This window comes from Thunnus albacares, chromosome 24, assembly GCF_914725855.1.
Source record: "Thunnus albacares chromosome 24, fThuAlb1.1, whole genome shotgun sequence".
Taxonomy (NCBI): Eukaryota; Metazoa; Chordata; class Actinopteri; order Scombriformes; family Scombridae; genus Thunnus; species Thunnus albacares.
The window spans coordinates 8,230,007-8,247,841 of record NC_058129.1 but is presented as its reverse complement, the minus strand read 5'-3'; the positions used below and the strand labels follow the sequence as shown (position 1 = coordinate 8,247,841).

At 40.3% G+C, this 17,835-nt stretch overlaps 1 protein-coding gene across 2 annotated transcripts in view; it reads right to left on the bottom strand.

The window, feature by feature from the left end:
* Positions 1-17,835, bottom strand: part of LOC122976592 (lysine-specific demethylase 6A-like) — a 35,921-nt gene that overhangs the window by 12,323 nt on the left and 5,763 nt on the right. Inside the window, exons 3-17 of one of the 2 annotated variants that reach the window (XM_044345154.1) lie at positions 14,326-14,434; positions 13,636-13,685; positions 12,686-12,744; positions 11,217-11,337; positions 10,672-10,726; positions 9,570-9,604; positions 8,665-8,758; positions 8,130-8,256; positions 7,201-7,299; positions 6,691-6,910; positions 4,544-4,681; positions 2,129-2,260; positions 1,889-1,960; positions 1,661-1,768; positions 276-656 (exon numbers count right to left, since the gene is read on the bottom strand). In XM_044345154.1, the coding sequence (XP_044201089.1) occupies positions 276-656; positions 1,661-1,768; positions 1,889-1,960; positions 2,129-2,260; positions 4,544-4,681; positions 6,691-6,910; positions 7,201-7,299; positions 8,130-8,256; positions 8,665-8,758; positions 9,570-9,604; positions 10,672-10,726; positions 11,217-11,337; positions 12,686-12,744; positions 13,636-13,685; positions 14,326-14,434 (1,800 nt within the window). The remainder of the gene's footprint in view (positions 1-275; positions 657-1,660; positions 1,769-1,888; positions 1,961-2,128; positions 2,261-4,543; positions 4,682-6,690; positions 6,911-7,200; positions 7,300-8,129; positions 8,257-8,664; positions 8,759-9,569; positions 9,605-10,671; positions 10,727-11,216; positions 11,338-12,685; positions 12,745-13,635; positions 13,686-14,325; positions 14,435-17,835) is intronic. The other variant, XM_044345155.1, reaches the window with a different exon arrangement.

Below are 17,835 nucleotides of genomic sequence, written 5' to 3'. Positions count from 1 at the left end.
TTTTAATTTATAGAAGTCTCATGAGAGGAATTTCACAACTTGTTCATGAAACCATTTGATGGATTTTCTCAATGGTTTTTGACAGACAGACAACAGAGCCAAGTAGGCCAGTAGGATAAAAGACAATTATATCCATATCCATTTCTTTGCTGAGCAAGAAAGAACTTGCCTGAGGGAGTTGCAATTTTAAGGATATGATGATGCTCTGTCACTGGCACTGAAAATGAAAAAGAAAAAAAAAAAAAAAAAAGAACAAGCAGTGAGTGAGGACTTACCTGAGTGGAGTTTAAGTGCAGGGCCTGGTGCGGCGTGGCATCCTGTGTTAGCGTGCTTGTGCAGGTGTGAGGTAGCAGTGCTGCATTGCCGCTGCCGGCAGGTTGCAGGTAAGGCACGTCTCCGTTGGGTCCTGTGGCCGTGGGCCCTGGCTGATTATTACTACTACTGTTACTATCACCCACAGGGGGGGCATCCGAGTGTCCGTGTGTCCCCGGGCCCACGGGTCCGTTGGCCAGCGGTTGAGGCGGGCACAGGGGCCGGTGGGGTCCCAGATGGGGCCGGGTGGGGTGGAGGCTGGGGTTAGGGGAGGGGAGGGAATTGGTAGTGGGGCCATTGGGAAGAGAGGGGCGCACCTGACCTCCAGATGCATTCTGTCGCATCTGTAAATGGAAAAGATGACAACCATGTAACACCACAGTTTGAAATTAAAATCTGTAAGTGATTTATTATGTTTGTTTAAACGTAGTTGAGGAACCAGATGGGTGAGCTCTGCCGCCAAAAACAATTCAGAGTCAGCCAGACAAAACACGCTTTATTCACACTCAACATTCTTACCAGTCAATGTTTTCAGCTTTCCTGCACTTACTTGTATTGTATTATGTGCCAAACCACACCGTTCTAACGCCTACACATGCCACAACAAACAATGAAAAGGTATGAGTAGCCAAAGTCAGGTGTGATTACTACTGTGGGATGATAAATGATGCAGTGATTACACTTTCTGGATTAATGAGGATATTCATTACAGCATCATGGCTTAAGCATTCAACTACTTAATACACATATTTATGGAATCATGACTTGTGTGAGTGTCACTATATTACAGTCATTGCCTGGAAGACTAATGCATAGATCTTCATGCATACGTGTATGTGTAAAAAATACATAGGTCAGCATCTAAAATATTCATGTTCTGTACAGCTCAATAAATTGATCGTAAATGATTAAAGGTTCTGACTATGAATTATTCAAACTGATTTTCTGTCCAATTATCCATGGGTATGTTTGTGCATCATGTATGAAGGATGACAGTGGGTACTACTGAGGATAAATATATCCTGATGCATCACACCTGGTGTTTGTGACATATGAACTGTTTTGTTTGAACCTTAAAGGGAGGAATAGAGTGAATGCTAGATGAAGACTCTATGAAGCTCAGCTGAATATTTTTGTGCCAAAACAAGTGACCTTTTTGTGATCAAAACTTTAATAATTATCAAAGAACTATGATCCATGTGACAAGATAGCAAACACAAGAGGACATGCAGTACTCTTCTGGAGAACACCTGACCAGTGGTGAGCAGCCTTGAAGCATGTGTGGATGTGTTTAACGCATATTATGTGTGTGCGTGTGTGTGTGTGAGAGACTCTATAGTTTTTTTACCTGGTTCTGGTGCTGCTGCATCATGGCGAGCTGAGCCTCCATCTGCTCCAACATCTGAAGCTGTGGGGGCTTCAGGCTGGCCCGGTTACTCCGCAACTGTTCCAACAACTGAAGGCAGACAGCAACAAAACCCATAAATGATGTAAGAGTGGAAGATGGATGTGGCCTCTGCTCAGATGACAGACATAAATAAATTTTTAGAAAAATTAGATAAAAGATATTACAAACCTGGAGTTTCTGTGGGGAAAGATACCAGTTGGGTACTTGCTGCTGTGCTGGATTACTGGCCCATGAATCACCCTGAAGACAAAAATAATACATATGTAAGGTGTAAAAACTTTTCTAAGGACACAATACAGATTTGAATACATGACAGCAACTTTCTCTTTGGGAAGAGATTTGTTGATTACATCTATTAACAAGCACAACAAATTGGTCAAAAGTGTCTGAGTACTAATAAATATTTACCTTGGTAGGGCTGGAAGCTCTCCTCCTCTTGGCTGGGCAGGACTGGTCCTCTGCTTGGCCCAGTGAGCCCACGTGAGGGGGCAGAGACTGACCTGAACCTCCGCCCTCTGCACTGTGATTGGGCTTACAAGCCTGGAGGGGAGGGGATGGCGAAGGGAAGCAAAAGGAACGTGAGGAGGAAAAGGACAGAGGCGTAAATGGAAGGACATTAACAAAAGGTCGTGGACGACAGAAGGGGTTGGTAAAGATCAAGAGAATGAAGCAAGTGAGGGAGCAAAGCGGTAAAAAAAAAAAAAAAAAACAATCACGACAAGACAAAACGGAGAAAACAAAAATAAGGCGAGAGGAAGAGGTCAGAGGGAAAAGCGAAGCAGGGGATGGAGAATAAGGAAAACAGAAAAAAAGGAGAGCAAAACTGTGATTCTGTGTTGGCACTTGAACAAACAAGCAGGACTTGTAGAGTAAAACATTCCTGTGTATCTGAAAGTGTTGCTTCGTAGGGCGACAACAGCCTCGAGGCATTTCTCCTGTTAAGAGGAATGCTGGTGAAAATTCACCGCTATCGTTTCTTATCAACACCTGCAGTGCTCAAAATTAATACTGTTGTAATGACTCTTAACAACGGTATCTAACAGTATTCCACTGTATTGCACTTTTAGACAATATAAGGCAGTTGCGGCTGTTCAAGGGTACAAAAGCATAAGTCAACCTTTAAAGCAAAAGGTTACAACACATTCCACACACTGACAGCCTTACCATTACCTCTGAGGGAGCCTATGAGCCAGATGTGACTACCCAGAAATTTAGTCCAACAAAACTGTAGTGTTGTTTTCAAATAGAAGTAGCATTAGCTGGTTTTGTTTCATTGTAGAGGCCTTGAATAATCAGCAACTACATTTTTCAAATCCATGGTAGTCTTTCTTATTCTGTTTGAAAATGTTTCCTGAGAGGGTGGAATATAGACACCAGAACTTATATAATCTGTGCAACTTTAAAAAAAAAAAACAGGAAGCAAATACTTTCAATGTTATTCATACATGTTGCACTACAAAAATGAGCAAAAAAAAAAAAAAAAAAAAAAAAAAATCACTGGAGAGACCACAAGACCCTAAAAAGCCAAAAATGTTTCACATGTATTTTGTTATATATCAAGTATTATATGTAAATAAATCAAGACATGAAGTCACATCTGACCCATTGAAATCTATCCATCCTAAATGTCCCCGTTCTAAAAACCTTCACACTGGAATAAGTCTTACACTGAATTGACTCTCACCAACTCAAAGTTGATGGATCAACATATTCAAACACTAAGTCAATAATACAACAATGATCATACAAACATGGACACAATAGAACTACAGGCATCTACTGTATGATGGGCATAAATGAATAAGTGGTAATGAAACACTAGGGGGCGTTGCTGGGGCTTTGTGAGCAGCTGCGGGACATCTAAGGTCAACTACTGAAGGGGGAGGAAGATGGACAGAGCCAATGGGAAGCCTGGATTTACTCTACGGCAGCACGACCTCACCGATCACATTGTGGGCAGGGTCAAAAGCCAAAAGGTCAAACGTCAATGAGTGTGAGAATTACAAACACAGCCACTTGATTTAGAATTAGATCACTTTAATCTCTTCAGAAAGGCAAATTCTCCCAGTGGAAACCAAAGCAGATTAAGAGGAAACAACAAGTGTGGTGCAGGTTCAACAAGTTTGCCACCTAAAACTGGATTTGTCAATGAACTGTAGAGGGGGTGGTAATCCTGAATTCCACATTAGATTAAAAACAGGATTAATAGAAGGGGAAATTGAGTGGTAAAGAATTACCAAAAGCCTGCACAAGTGCTTTGTTGATTCATTTTTTTTTTTGTTTGACTTGAACTGAGTGTGATGGGTGAAGCCGAGTGACTACTGTGCTGTGGAGAAGAAAGGGAGTGCAGGACTGGGTAACACTTGGCTGGACCCCTACTCTTTCAAAAACAGATGCCATAAAGCAGCCATGCCTGGGCATTTGAAATAACGTACTGACTTGTTATTCAATTACTGTTACTGTAGAGCAGAAACTGTGTGCTTACAATGAAGTCAAGGCCTCCAATCTCTAAAAAGCATTCATGTTGCGGAGGAGGAAAGAAATGCAATTTATGTGGGAGTATTTTTTTTAAATCGCATGTTTTTGGCTTCTTTAGACATCTGCATTCACACACACACACTCGTACACACACACACTGTGGAAGGTGGGGTTAAGCTCAAGTGTTACCCATCAGTATGTACAACAGTGCATGCGCTTGTGACCTGTAGGTAAGTCTGTGTGTACATTAGGATTATGTGTTTGAGTGCCTATGTGTCTGAGTGTACACTCAGTCAGAGGGAGGGGAGGGAGGGGAAGTGTAAGTTGCTCTATCTGGTCTCTCACCTGCTGTGGTGCACTGCTCAGGCCTCCCTGCCTGGAGGTTAGCTCAGCTGGGATTGGTAGACTCCATGCCTCCTCAATAAGAGGGAGCATTTTACTTTTACCCTGTAGGCTACTGAGCTGGGGGTTACTCAACTGAGCCTAGGGGAATGGAAAACGACGTGAAAAAACAAAAAAATAATAAAACACAAGGCTTTTTTTAAAAAAAAAAACGATGACCTCAAAACAAGGAAATGATCAGCAATGGTAAATAGGTAGAGGTTATAACACAAGTGAAGCTAAGTTGGAAACTGACAGTGTAATGCTAATTTATGCCTTTAAATTCTTATGGCTGCATGGTCTGGCTAATAGACTTATGTATTACTTGAATGACACTCAGCAACAATAATCTCAAACACAGTCAGTCAAACACAGTCCATTAAAACAAGCCACTGTGCTTGTCTTAATGCCATGACATTATGCTAACATAACTGGTGAAAATGTAACATTCCTTCATGCATATGTAAAGGAAAATGACATTGCTTTTAGAAAAAGCTTGGACAAAATATTGATGAATAAATAAACACATGAGATTTGGGGATTTTTGGAACCCCAGATGCTAAATCTATGAAAAAAGGGTGACTTTGAGCCGGCTATCATTAGCTTTGTGAATCAGCATGTTTCAAAGGGATAAATAAACATCACAATAGGGAAAATGATTCCCATTATTCCCAGTGGGTGCTGCAATGTTAATTTCCCCTCTTCCCCCTTATATTAGGTTGCACAGCATACACAACAGAAGACAATCTCAAAAAAAGATCCAGTTAGCATTAACAACCCTATCAGCTAGGCGTGAGTTAGGGTCTTGAAAGAATGGGAGGTGTAAAGCCCTGAAAAAAAAAAAAAAAATCAAACACCTTCAGTGACTCCCACGATTCTTTACTATTTAGGATCCTGAATTCAATTTCTCAGGTTTTTCCCCCCCTGTAGGGTTTCAAGATCTCTGGATTCAAAAGTTTCCTTTGTGCCTGATGTGACTGGTCAAATCACATCTCAGTGGAATAATATACACACTAATTCAACACAGCGGTGGCTTTGCAGGGATGCTAACAAAGAACAGCAAAAGGCAGGAGATTGCAATGTTGGTAGTACAGAAAAATCTCATCCACTCCTCCCTGTACTGGTAGAAGGGAGTTTAAGCTTTATTGGGGTTCAGATCAGCATCATCTTGCACTGATCAGTGCTTTTTCACAGATTTCTGTCACCTTTTCACCTATTCTTGGAGCCTGTTTTATGTTGTGTGATGAGAGAAGAAACTTCTGTTATTGTCTGCCAAGAAGTCAATGTCAAAGTTCTTCTGAGTTTTTTTTTTCTTTGTCTACATTTTGTGGCATTCACTGCACGTCTTCTCTGTCAAACCTCACAATCCACAAAATGCACCAAACAGCTTTGGGTATGAATGGTTCAAATAAGTGAAGCCCAGAGTAGTGTGAAATAAATAGCAGCTTGTAGTTTCAATTAGCCAAGTCCCAAACTGATCGAGGCATTTTTTGGATGTGTCAGTATCTTCTATGTAAATCCTGACACATCCTGACACCTTTGTTTGTTTGTTCAGGTATGCCAGCTGTCGTATATGAGCTCTGGTAAAACACTGTGCTGTGACATTGTGATTTACGGATTGCATAAAATAAATAAACAGCAGCCAGCAGTTTCAATTAATGATACGACAGCATACGTCAGAGTGATTCAAGCAGCCTTAAGGAAAAAAGTTTCTGTCTAAACAGATAGGCTATTATACAAAATACGTCCAAACACAAAATATTATTAGTAGCTGTGACACAGACTCTATTTATTCCTAATAGACAATGGTCCACAATTTTGACTGCGGGCAAAGAAAACATAATGGGGACATCCCTACTTTTAAGTGATGATATCCATGCTAGCAGTGTGTGTCCAGGGTAAAATGACAGCAACCTCTTTCGGTTTTCCAAAAAGAAAAAGTTAATTTTGCTTTTATTTCAGCCAAATTTTGCAGATGCACCAGATCTGCATTTGAATTTCTTTATACTGTATTTTCTTCTTATTTTAATTATCATTATCATCAAATTGAGGTTGCATCCGAACAGCCATGTTATGAGCAGTTCCTGCTTCAAATTCCTCTCTCCACCCACCTGCAGGCATTTGATGCGGTGGGTTAGCGCGGTGGTGTTGGTGCAGCCTTTGCTGCGTGTGGCATTGATGTAGCACTTGATGGCATCGTGCGGCTGGTTGCAGGACTCGTACAGCGTGCCTAGATCCATCCAGGCGGCGGCGTGGCTGTGGTCCAGTTGAACAGCGCAGATATAGGCCTGCAGGGCATCCATAGGCTGGTTCTGCTGCTGGTACAACACCCTGCGGGGGGAAGCGGGGGGGGGGAGAGGATGGGATCCACAGGAGAAAGATGGGAAAGGAGACAAAAGCAAGAAGTACAAAGAGAGGAAGGGATGAGGAGGGGACAGGGGTGAAAATGAGGAGAAAATTACAATGAGGATGAAGAGAAGAGATGAATTAAGAGTGTTTTGTCATGCAAAGGAGATTGGAGAAATAAATGGACAATTAAGTGATTGAAGCAAGTCTATGTCTATGGAATAGATAATTACACTGTTACAGAGCAATTGAACTGCAGCCTTCATGAGCCTTACCCTATAGAGCACCAGGTATCTGCACTGGCCTCTGATTTGTCTATGGATTGCCGATAGGAGATGAAGGCGTCCTGGACCTTCCCAATACTAGAGTAGCACCTGCAGGAGAAACAGGCTGTCAGGGTTGTGCTACAGACATAGAAAACATTTGAAATACAGTAATTCAAGTACAAAGAGCTTCTTCTTCTTCTACATATACCCTTAATTTAAAACTTCATACTTTTTGCATGCAAATCCATGCATTTTCTAATTGATTAGGAGCTATAAAGCCTGATCCTGTGCCAATAATTTCACAGAAGGCTTGAGGAGGATTTGAAAAGCCCACCTTCATCCTCAGAATGAATAAAATACTTAAATTCAAATGCATTTGTAACCCAACAGCAGACCTTTAGAGGTCTGGTGCCCCTGCAAAAAACTGCTGTAATAAAGGTAAAGCAAATGTTGTTTTTTTACCCAAAAAAGCTAAAGCTAATTAAACTTGTTAAACAAATTCTGTCAACCTTCCCCAATTACTCAGTGACAGAGCGAAAATTCAAGAACCAATAAACTGATTTCCTTTGAGTCAGGTTTGTCAAACTGTGGATCCCTCATATTAGACTGAAACCAACTGTGATGAAAGTGTTATTCATTCTTAGAAATGCTTCTTTTCACCAATTATGTACTTAGCCAAGTTTTCAAGAACATAAAATTCCTGTTTATATTTGACTAATTTCACAAGCACTGCAAATGTGCCAAGGTAGATTGCTTGGTATTGCTAAATCTGTATCAAAATAGTCAAAAAATTTGTGTCAAAAGAACTACCTTTGTGGTTTTAGCAATCTGGAAATTGCAGATACTCTCAAGTACAAATCAGATGACAGAAAAGTAGATTATAAATACTTTGAGATATCTGACAAAGCCTTATGATATGAACTAAATCATCTTCCTACCTGCCAAGGAAGTACCAGGACTGTCCAGAGTTAGGGTCGGCCTCCAGAGATTTCTGCAGACACTGGATGGCATAGCTGTCCCTGTTGGATCTGTCCCCGAGCTGTTCCACTGTGTGATGCATCCAGCCTGGAAAACACCATATTAATCATCAGTGTAATACAGTAATTTAATCTCTCAGACAAAGAAGAATTTTCAATTCTGTCTCGTTTTGAATTTTTTTAGAATAAATCAACAAATTACGCAAATGTGCCAAAATATGTATTGTTGTGCATTGTCTTGGAGGACAGTCTTTTAAATGCTAAGATTCAATTTTAGATTTGCTAAGTGCAGTTATTATACAACTAAAAGTGGAACCGATATTTTGCTGACAGAAGAGAAACTAGGGTGAATTTTCTCAGTTTCACAGGAAAAAGGCAGTTCACACATAATATTAAAATTGATTTGTATGGTTGTATAAGTCAGATGCATAAAACTACTCAATCAATCAATCTTATTTTAAATCACTTTATATGTCCATGACCAGGTGAATCTTACCTAGCTGCTGCAGGGTAGTGGCCTTCACCTGTGCAGGAAGATCCTCCGTCTGCAGAAGGCTCTCATAGGCCTCCTTGGCAGCCCGGTATCTCTTCTAGATATGAGAAGCGGAGGGGCAATGAAGAATGGAAAAAGGGAGAGGGAGTGTACCATGGGGAGAGGATGGGGAGAGGAAAAGTGACAAAGCACAAATTAAAAAGCTGTTTACAACATCATGGATTGAAATGCAATCCATGACTTTTGGCAGGTCATCCCTCTTGTCCATCTTTCCAATGCACAGCGTAATCAAACCGCAACGCCAAAGTAATCATCTTGATTGCTCTCCCCCACTTCTCTAAATTTAGTCACACTCTTGCATCCAAAGATTTGCTGATCAATGGCTGCACACAACATAAGCCTGAGACTTCCACTGCAGTGCTCTGTTCTGACTTAGCACAAAACACATTAGTCGTTAAGCGCCGCTACTGCCAGAGCTGGCGAGAGCTACTGTACTTCTCTACTGAAACCGACATAAAGGGAGAGAGAGAGAGACCACCAGCATACAAAAGAGGGGGAGACAGACTTTCTTGTTTCCGTGGCAACCCCGCCGATCGGCTGAGAGTAATCTATCCCCTCCTGCACGCCACCCACTCACGCACCCTGCTCCCTCCTCAATTTGTCAGCACCTGGTTCAAAATACAAAAAAAAAAAAAAAAAAAAAAAAAAATAGGGCTTTCCCCGGCATTCAGATGCCCTGTGATATTACGATCGTAGCTGGGTTACGAGCTATAGTCCTAGTATTTTACCTTCAACATGCGGCACTTATTCTCACAATTACCAAATGACGGAAACAAAACAAATGTGTCCTTGGGAGGAGTCACAACTGAAGGACTGGTTAAATTAAAAAAAAAAAATCAAGCACTTACCTGAATCTCATATAAATGAGCAATGTGGAACTGAACTGTGAAAGGAAAGAAAAAGAAACATGTCAGATAAAGGTTATTTGACATTTAAGAAAGGTTTCCCACCCCTTCCCAGAGTTAGTCCTCATCATAGTCTTTTCAAGTCTTTGAAAAAGTAGTGCTGCGTTGTCAATAAATAGGTGTTAGAAACCCAAGGTTGCCTGTCTACACTAAGTGTAACAGATCAGATAGGTAGCTGTGCTCCTGGCGGCACCTTCCTTTGTCTGGAGCGCTGCAGTGTCTGATCTAAGCTGCCTGAGTGACTCTCAGCAGATGGAGGGAGAGAGAGAGGGGAGAGAGAGGGGAAGAAAGACGGGGGCTGCCCTTGCTGTGTGTGTGTGTGTGTGTGTGTGTGTGTGTGAGAGTGAGAACAGGAATGAGGGGGACACAATGAGGCAAAGGCAAACAGCGAGAGGCTGGGCAAAAATGGATATTGCAGTCTCCAAGGTAACAGGTACCGGGGCGGGAGAGATGAGATGGCAGCGGCATATCAAATAAAGCTAGTCTTCTACCCAGACTGAACCCCAGCAACTGACCATAAACACTCTGTACAGAAGGCAGCCTACACAAAAAGATGTTTGAGTTTCTCTGCTGCTGTGTGTTTATTTATTTATTTATGTTTTGTGTATATGGGCAGATAAGATGCACGGGACTTTTCCATTTTCTCATTTGGATATTTATACAACAACATGCTCACAACTGTACAATAATGTTTTCTTTGTGCAATGCAGAATATCCTTACTGTATTTACATTTTTCTAAACTAGAGGCAAACTCAAAGCTGCCAAAAACCATCAGTGTAATTCATATGAAAGGGGAAAAAAACATTTTATCCAACAGCAATATCATAAAATTGTATTGTATATTGTATGTATGTATTTGAACATTACACTGGGCATTAATACACTTTACATTCATATATAACTGTAATATTCCTATGTTTCTATAATCTGTTATTAACGATGTATGTTGCAGACAAACATCCTGAAAGCATGTAATACATATATTTACTTAATTTAAGTCATTTATGACAAGAAAAAAAATGAATAAATAAGGTTGTTTCTTACTTTCAGCTTTGGACAAAGTGCAGGGGTTGGAGTCAATCAAAGCCAGCTGAAAATGCTGTGAAAGAACATTGATATAAATCAGTAAACGCACAAACAGAAAGACCAATATAACTCCAGTGCTTCAGCTATGTTCATTTGCTTATGACTGCTTGAATTTTTAGCACCAGAGCAATCCCCTGTTCATAATACTGCTTTATTTATCGCTAGCTGCCAGGAGCCATTGAGTCACTCAATGACACTGTCACAGTGGGAGCCCCATTTTCTGTTCGGCTCCGCTCATTCGCAGAGGTAAACTAATCTTGATGCATAAAGCTTGTTGATAATAACTCAACATTTCCTGCATGTGCTTCATAATAAATGTGTTTCGATGTGAAGCCACCTCTAGAAATGTTAACAATACATCGTTCTTCTTTGTATGATAAGATTTGAACAGAGGTTGCTATTTATATTTCAGCCCGTTAGAGAAAGTGACATCAAAAAACACATTTTTCTGTCAAGTCAAATGAAAAATGTAATGTGTATTAAAGCTTTAGGGGTGAACCTGCCTTTAGGCTTGACTCATAGTCTGTGTTGACCTTGAACATAAGACCCAAGCGCAGGTGGATCTCCTTGGCCCGGGAGAACCCCGGGTCAATGTACAGCACCTCCTGGAATGCTTTGATCGCCCTGCAGGAGGAATGGAGAAAATGATAAAGAGAGGGAGAAAAGATGGTATCAAAAAGACACAAAGGGAGTGAAAACATACATAAAGAAGACACAAAAAAAGAATGGATTGTTGGACTAGGTCGAGGTCAGGTTTGTTTAATAAATCAGTGTGAACCATAAATGAACTCCAACAAAAAGGCAACCATGTTTTTTTCCTTTGTTCTGGACCAAAGGAACCAAACAACAGATGTGAACGCAACCTAAGCTGCAGAACTGTTGGTCAGTCAGTGCTCATTCAAGTCACACTGCATGTGCCATCTTGAACTGAATACTAAAGATGTTGCTTCCAGAGTGACTGACAAAGTACCCCATTTGTTATTAACTTATTTTGCTGAGCTTGCTTCACAGTCAGATGGCAGCTGAATCAACTAATGCTGCTGCAGAAAGTTGGCCCAAGCAAGCTTTATTTGCTTATTCTCCATTGAGAGACTGTGGTGGTGAAAGACTGAGGTGCTATGAGAAAGGTAACAGGCAAGCAGGAATTTAAACAATGTCCTTGGCATTCACAAAAAGCTGGATGTGAATGCACCTCTTGAAATCAATTTCTGACTGTACTTTGTGGCCATTAAGAACAACAGCTGTATTTGCTGATGCTTGCATCTGACGCTTCATCTGTCCTGAGGTTTAAGCTGGCTAATTCTTACTGGCAACTCAGCCAGAACTGAGTCTTCCCTGGTTGTGGTGTTACCATGGAAACAACACGGGACAGCTTCACTCAAAAGCAGTTTCTCAACTGGCACCAACACACATACATATACAAACTACAACTGAGCCATGTAATACTGGTCTCACATTCAAATGCGCTCTTCTATGGATAAGCGAACTCTCTTGAACGGACCTGTCTTTCTACTATGCATTACTTGCCAAGCGTAAAGTGTGTTCAGCTGCATTACCACCAGGATTGCTTTAACATCTGCAACAAACTGCGCAACAGACCAAGTGATTTGTTTCAGCATTTCTGACGTATGTGGTTCTGTCTCAAAATCAACAACAGGTTGACTCTCGTCCAACTCCAGGTGGAATTGTGTAATGTCATTTAATGTTCCTTTTTATTACGGAAACATTTAGTCTTTGCATGCTGTGTGTCTATTATCTAGCTCTTTTTTCCTCCTCTACTTTGTGAAATCAAAGTTTGTCCACAAAAAAAGTCTGGCGCTTTTGTTAGCAGAATGCCTCAAGCACAGTTGTAATTGTCAGGTATTTAGATTTCTCAGTCCAGTTGGTTTAAGCTAAAAAAAACAAACACCTGAACTACTCTTTTGTACCTGTTCGTAAGTAGAACTGATCAATGATAATAGTTGGTACTCACCACTGAAAGGCATTATAGTGGAAGTAGACCATTCCCAGGCCATACAGAAAGGCAGCATTCTGGGGGGGGGGGGGGGGGCAAAGAGAGATGTAATGTGATCACGAACAAATAAAATCACACTTTGAAGACTACTTGCCTTCCTCTACAAGTGCACCCACAGGAAGAGGAACATATGCAACAACACAACACACCTTTGATGCAGACAGCTGCTACATCTTTTAATCGCTACAGCACAACAAGGGATGCTGACAGGAAATCAAACAGATACAAAAGACTAACAAAAAAACAGTGTTTCAACAGTTTCAACATGAGTAAGAGAGCGTACAGCATGCAGAAAACCATGAAATCATGTTACTGTCTGCTGTAAAGCCATTCACAAGCTTCCAGCAGTGGTAGTAGCTAAAATAACAAACCATTTATTTGCTAATGTGAAATGAATAAATAACGTTTCATTATTATTATTTTATTATACTTTCTGAAAAGAAAAATAAATCCCCTACAATTTGGTCAAGGTGACAAAAAAAAATCTGTGTAGAAAAAGCCAATTTTCAACACTGCTGATTTATACCAAGGTTGGTGAGTCAATCCTCATTACAGCATGTCTCTGAAACTATGTGTACTTGTAAACAAGAGCTGTACATATTTACATAACCTTGCAGCTACTTGGTACAGCTCAGTAATCTGGAAAACCAACCACTAGCATTCAGTCTCACCGCAAAGTGTCAATCTAACAAGAGTGAAGCTCGAAATTACTCTGAAATGAAACCTGAAACCGCACCTTACACCAGTATCTTACCCATCTGAGACACTTCCTGTGTGTGAGTGAATGACAGTGTGAATGTGTGGGAAAGAAAACCAAGATTGTGTATAGGTGTGTAATTAACAGGATGTAAGAGTATCAATGACTGAATGAGAAAAGACATGTAGGCACGTGCGTGTGTGCTTCTTACCTTCCAGTAGTCTGACTGTAAACTGTAGTACCTCTGGTATGCCGATAATGCTGTAATTAAAGGGAGAGGGAAGCAGAAAATGAATCCGTGTCACCACAACTCCAGGAAAAGAGGAAAAGAGTGTCAGCAGCTGCGTTGAGCTGGAATGGAGCCAACTGCCTGTCCTTAGATGCTCAAACTGCGTATGCATGGAGGAGAGGCTACACAATTGTCTTAAAGTTGCAATAAAACTTTAAACTTAACAAATATGAAAATCTTTGGAGGAGGATGAAGGGTTAATTTTAGGGTGAGAATAATTCTTCACATCAAAGTAAAATCAAAGTCAATGGAAGATGTCCAAAAGATTAAGTGGATTGGCAGAAAATTGAATCGGCAACTATTTTAATGATTGAATTATTGTTTTTGTCATTTTTAAGGAAAAATGCCAAAAAAAAAAACTGGTCGCAACTCAGAAATTAAATTTTTCATTATTTACTGACATTTTATAGACAAAATGATTAATTGAGAAAATCATTATTTATCATTTATTACTTATTCAAATTAATTGTTAGTTGCAGCCCCAAACTGAAGTGTTTGTCAAACCCAAGATGAAGATAAAACAAAACAACTGACTGTGCATCTCTGAACAAAAAAGTGAGTTGATGATTCTACAAACCAGTTGAGTGCAGGTGAAGAGGACAGATCACTCACCTTTTGGGTAATCCTCCAAGAGGAGGTTGAAGTGGCCTAACTGGCAGAATAACTCAGGCTCCACTTTGCCTTCGGCCTTAAGGATGAGCGAATCGTAGCAGCGAACAGCCTGAGGAGAACACAAACAGGCTCAGAACACTGCGTGTGTGTGTGTCAGACCATTAATTTCTGTATTGTGCATAGAAAAGAAACATGGAGAGAACCAGACAGAGACAGAGAAATCTCAGAATAATGTCACACTGAACTTTTGAAAGTCACAGCATGGCTGACGTCAGCTTCCTAATTCTGGCCAAGCCGACTCAAATTCTTTTAAGTAGATAAATATCAGCCCTAGACTGGAATGAAGTTTGCTGTAGATAAGACTTGTGCTCAAGGGTTTTTTTTTTTTAAACTTTTATTATAGATCTTCTTGCCTTGATAAAAAGAGATACAAAAGTAGCTGGTGCCTGAGAGCTGGAAACACTACAAGATCTACGGAGTTTAAGGGCCATACCCTGAACTTTGAGTTTTTCCAAAAGTTTGGAGTTTTTCCAAAGCAACATTCTTGAAGCCAGTGTGCATGATACACACACCTGCACCCACACGCATTTAACCACATTTTCTGACAATCCTAGTGCATCCACTGAGCATCAACGCATGCAGGTCACCGTTTATCACCAATGACACACTAAAGATAAGTTATATATTTTTACATTTTTAACAAAACTGCCAAACACTTATGTCGCAGATTTCAAAAGTCCACGTACCTTTCTGCACCAAGGCAAACAAACCCAAGAGTAACCTACAATGGCACTCCAATGCCACAATGAGATCACATCAAAGATAACTCAGCTGGTCCCCGAAGCTGAGTGCTCTTTCTGCCGTTCATAGTTATCATTATTTGAAATTTAAGCCCCATTTATCACCTTTCACCTTCAAACCACACAGAAAAGACCTCTCGTTTGTCCTTGATGAGTAGTGCTGTCATTGCCAAGAAGCTGTTTACATAGTTATCAAGATACTGAAAATATTTGGCCAAGACATCATGCAGCAGGTGTAGCAACAAATACCATGACAGAAAAAGGGACACACACACTCACAAAGGCTAAGCAACCCAATCACTGAGTGATGGAGTGGCTGAGGACAGATGAGCTGCTATGTTACTTAAGTATGTTTACACAGCGGATATGGATTTGTAATGTAGCTGTGTCTGGAGACCTTAAAGGAAAAAGTGTTCTTCACATTGTCTATATTAAAATCAAGTTCACTTGACATGAGTTTATAAATTCCTCTCAGAACAAATGTTCACTCTTCAACACAAATACAACGGTCAGACAGCAGTCCTCTTAATTATCACTGAGGATATAGGGTTATAACCAACAGGTTTACAATGTCATTTTAAATTAAATGCATATACACATCTACACAATCTCATTGGCAGCTTATACACACAGTTAATTCCAGTTCATATACTACATAAGTATGTGGGAGACTGAGAAAGAACTGTCCCTAAAGCTAGATTTATACATGACACAGATACCTGCTGTACTGCGTAGGTTTTGATTTATAGGTGAGAATCAGTTCTCACTCGCTGATACCAGCAACTGTGGTGAGCAGGTTTGTAGCATGGGTTTAGCTAAACATGTCAATGAAAAGCAGCACATTACTGAGCCTGTCTTCATCTTTCCTAATGTTTTCTTCACTATCAAATATCTCCACTGGCATCAGAAGCTTGTAAGAGAAAACACAAGCAGCCCAAGCTGACCAATAACAATATTTGTAGTTCCTTCGTTCCATCACCGTAACAGCCGCAGCCTTGATGTATAGTTACTGTTAGGGCTGTGTCGACAACTGCATTACCGCGACCTCGTGGTGATGCCTACCGCGGGGTTGAGCTCATTACCATCATCATTACATTTCTTTTTTTCCAACCACAACAGTCATATGCAGTGGTCTAATGTGCTCACGCATATACCGTGTGATATACAGTAATACAGTGGAGATTTAGGAGGCTACGTTATACGTTGGAGACTGCATCGTCAGACAGGATTGCTTCATTGTCAAGACCCCAGGCTGAGCCTGTGTGTTTATATTTACAAAGGCAACAGTCTTTGTAAATATTTTTCTGTAGGGGGGTCGGGATTCAGTAAACCGCCAAACCGTGGGGATACGTTGCTTTTTCACCGCCGTAAGAAATAATCTATACCATCTCAATCCTACTTACAGTACATTTTTGAAGAGGTGCATGACAGCTACAATGACGGAACTGTCAAATTAACACTGTGCTCAATCCATAACCCCCAAATATGATTCAATCCAATGAGATATATCAACAGAAAATTAATCACCAACTACTTTGAGTATCATCAAGACATCACCTTGGCGTCTGATTAACTGGAATGGTTGATGCTATGTAGACCAAACAATTGATTGACCAAGTGAGGAGCCCTAAATAAACAGACCAAATCTCAAAGAAAACCCCAAAGTTTGCCTTAATCTGATACAGCAACATCAGATATATTTAAAAATACCACACGAGTTATTTCAGTCTGAATGACTGGCTCTGCTGACACAGCACTTTAGTGAAGACTGTCTGTGCCATTTGTCTTACTTACCCTTGACTGCAAGTATTCACTGTCATCACACTTTTCAACCTGTGCAGTGTGTAATTTCCCCATTATTTTTTTTGCCAGGTGTTCAGAAATTAATTCCACAGTCATCTAATGTGAGTGAGGAAAATATGCAATATGATATTGGGATTGGAGGATACTGATATTGGAAGCAATATCATGCTTACTAATTCTGGAGACACATATAGTATTACCTGGGACTTGGGTACCATGTAAATAAGCTTAAATCGTGCCTCCTCTTTGTCTTAAAGGCTGCTGTTACGATTGATAGTTAAATAATATTTAACCCAGTGGAAGAAAAGCCACTGTCCTTGACTCCTTCAACACATTGCAATAATTTCCACATCATCTCATGGTACTTTAGCATTATTTTATCAACCACGCATTCGTATACTGTGAGAAAACTCTGAATAGCGCTGTACTGTTGTATCAGTTTTTCTCTTGGCTAACTCCACCACCAATTTCTAAACTAGCTTGAAAGGAATGCCTAGCCAACACTGTGTCGAGGTGTCAAGGAAGGTCTAAAAGAATATCTAGATTTACTTAAAAATGTGCACTTCCTTTCAGACACAAACTAAAATAGATTATAAAAAACACTTATTAGCAATTACACTTCCCAATATGAGTTTAGAACTAGACCAAACAAGTAAGAGGATAGCTAGGGCTAGGGAGTATCATTCAAGTGGGGTGGGGTGATTATTATGTACTGATGATATGAATTTGTCAACAGCCAAAGATTCTGCAATACCGTTTATGCTGTGATATCCACATTATCCATTTAATATCTCTGCATGTATGAGGTCATTGTAGATAATGTTGCCAATCAACAGACCTGCCAATTGCACTCTGATCAATAATAATAAAGTTTTTTTTCATCATTTTGATGATATACCATTAACTG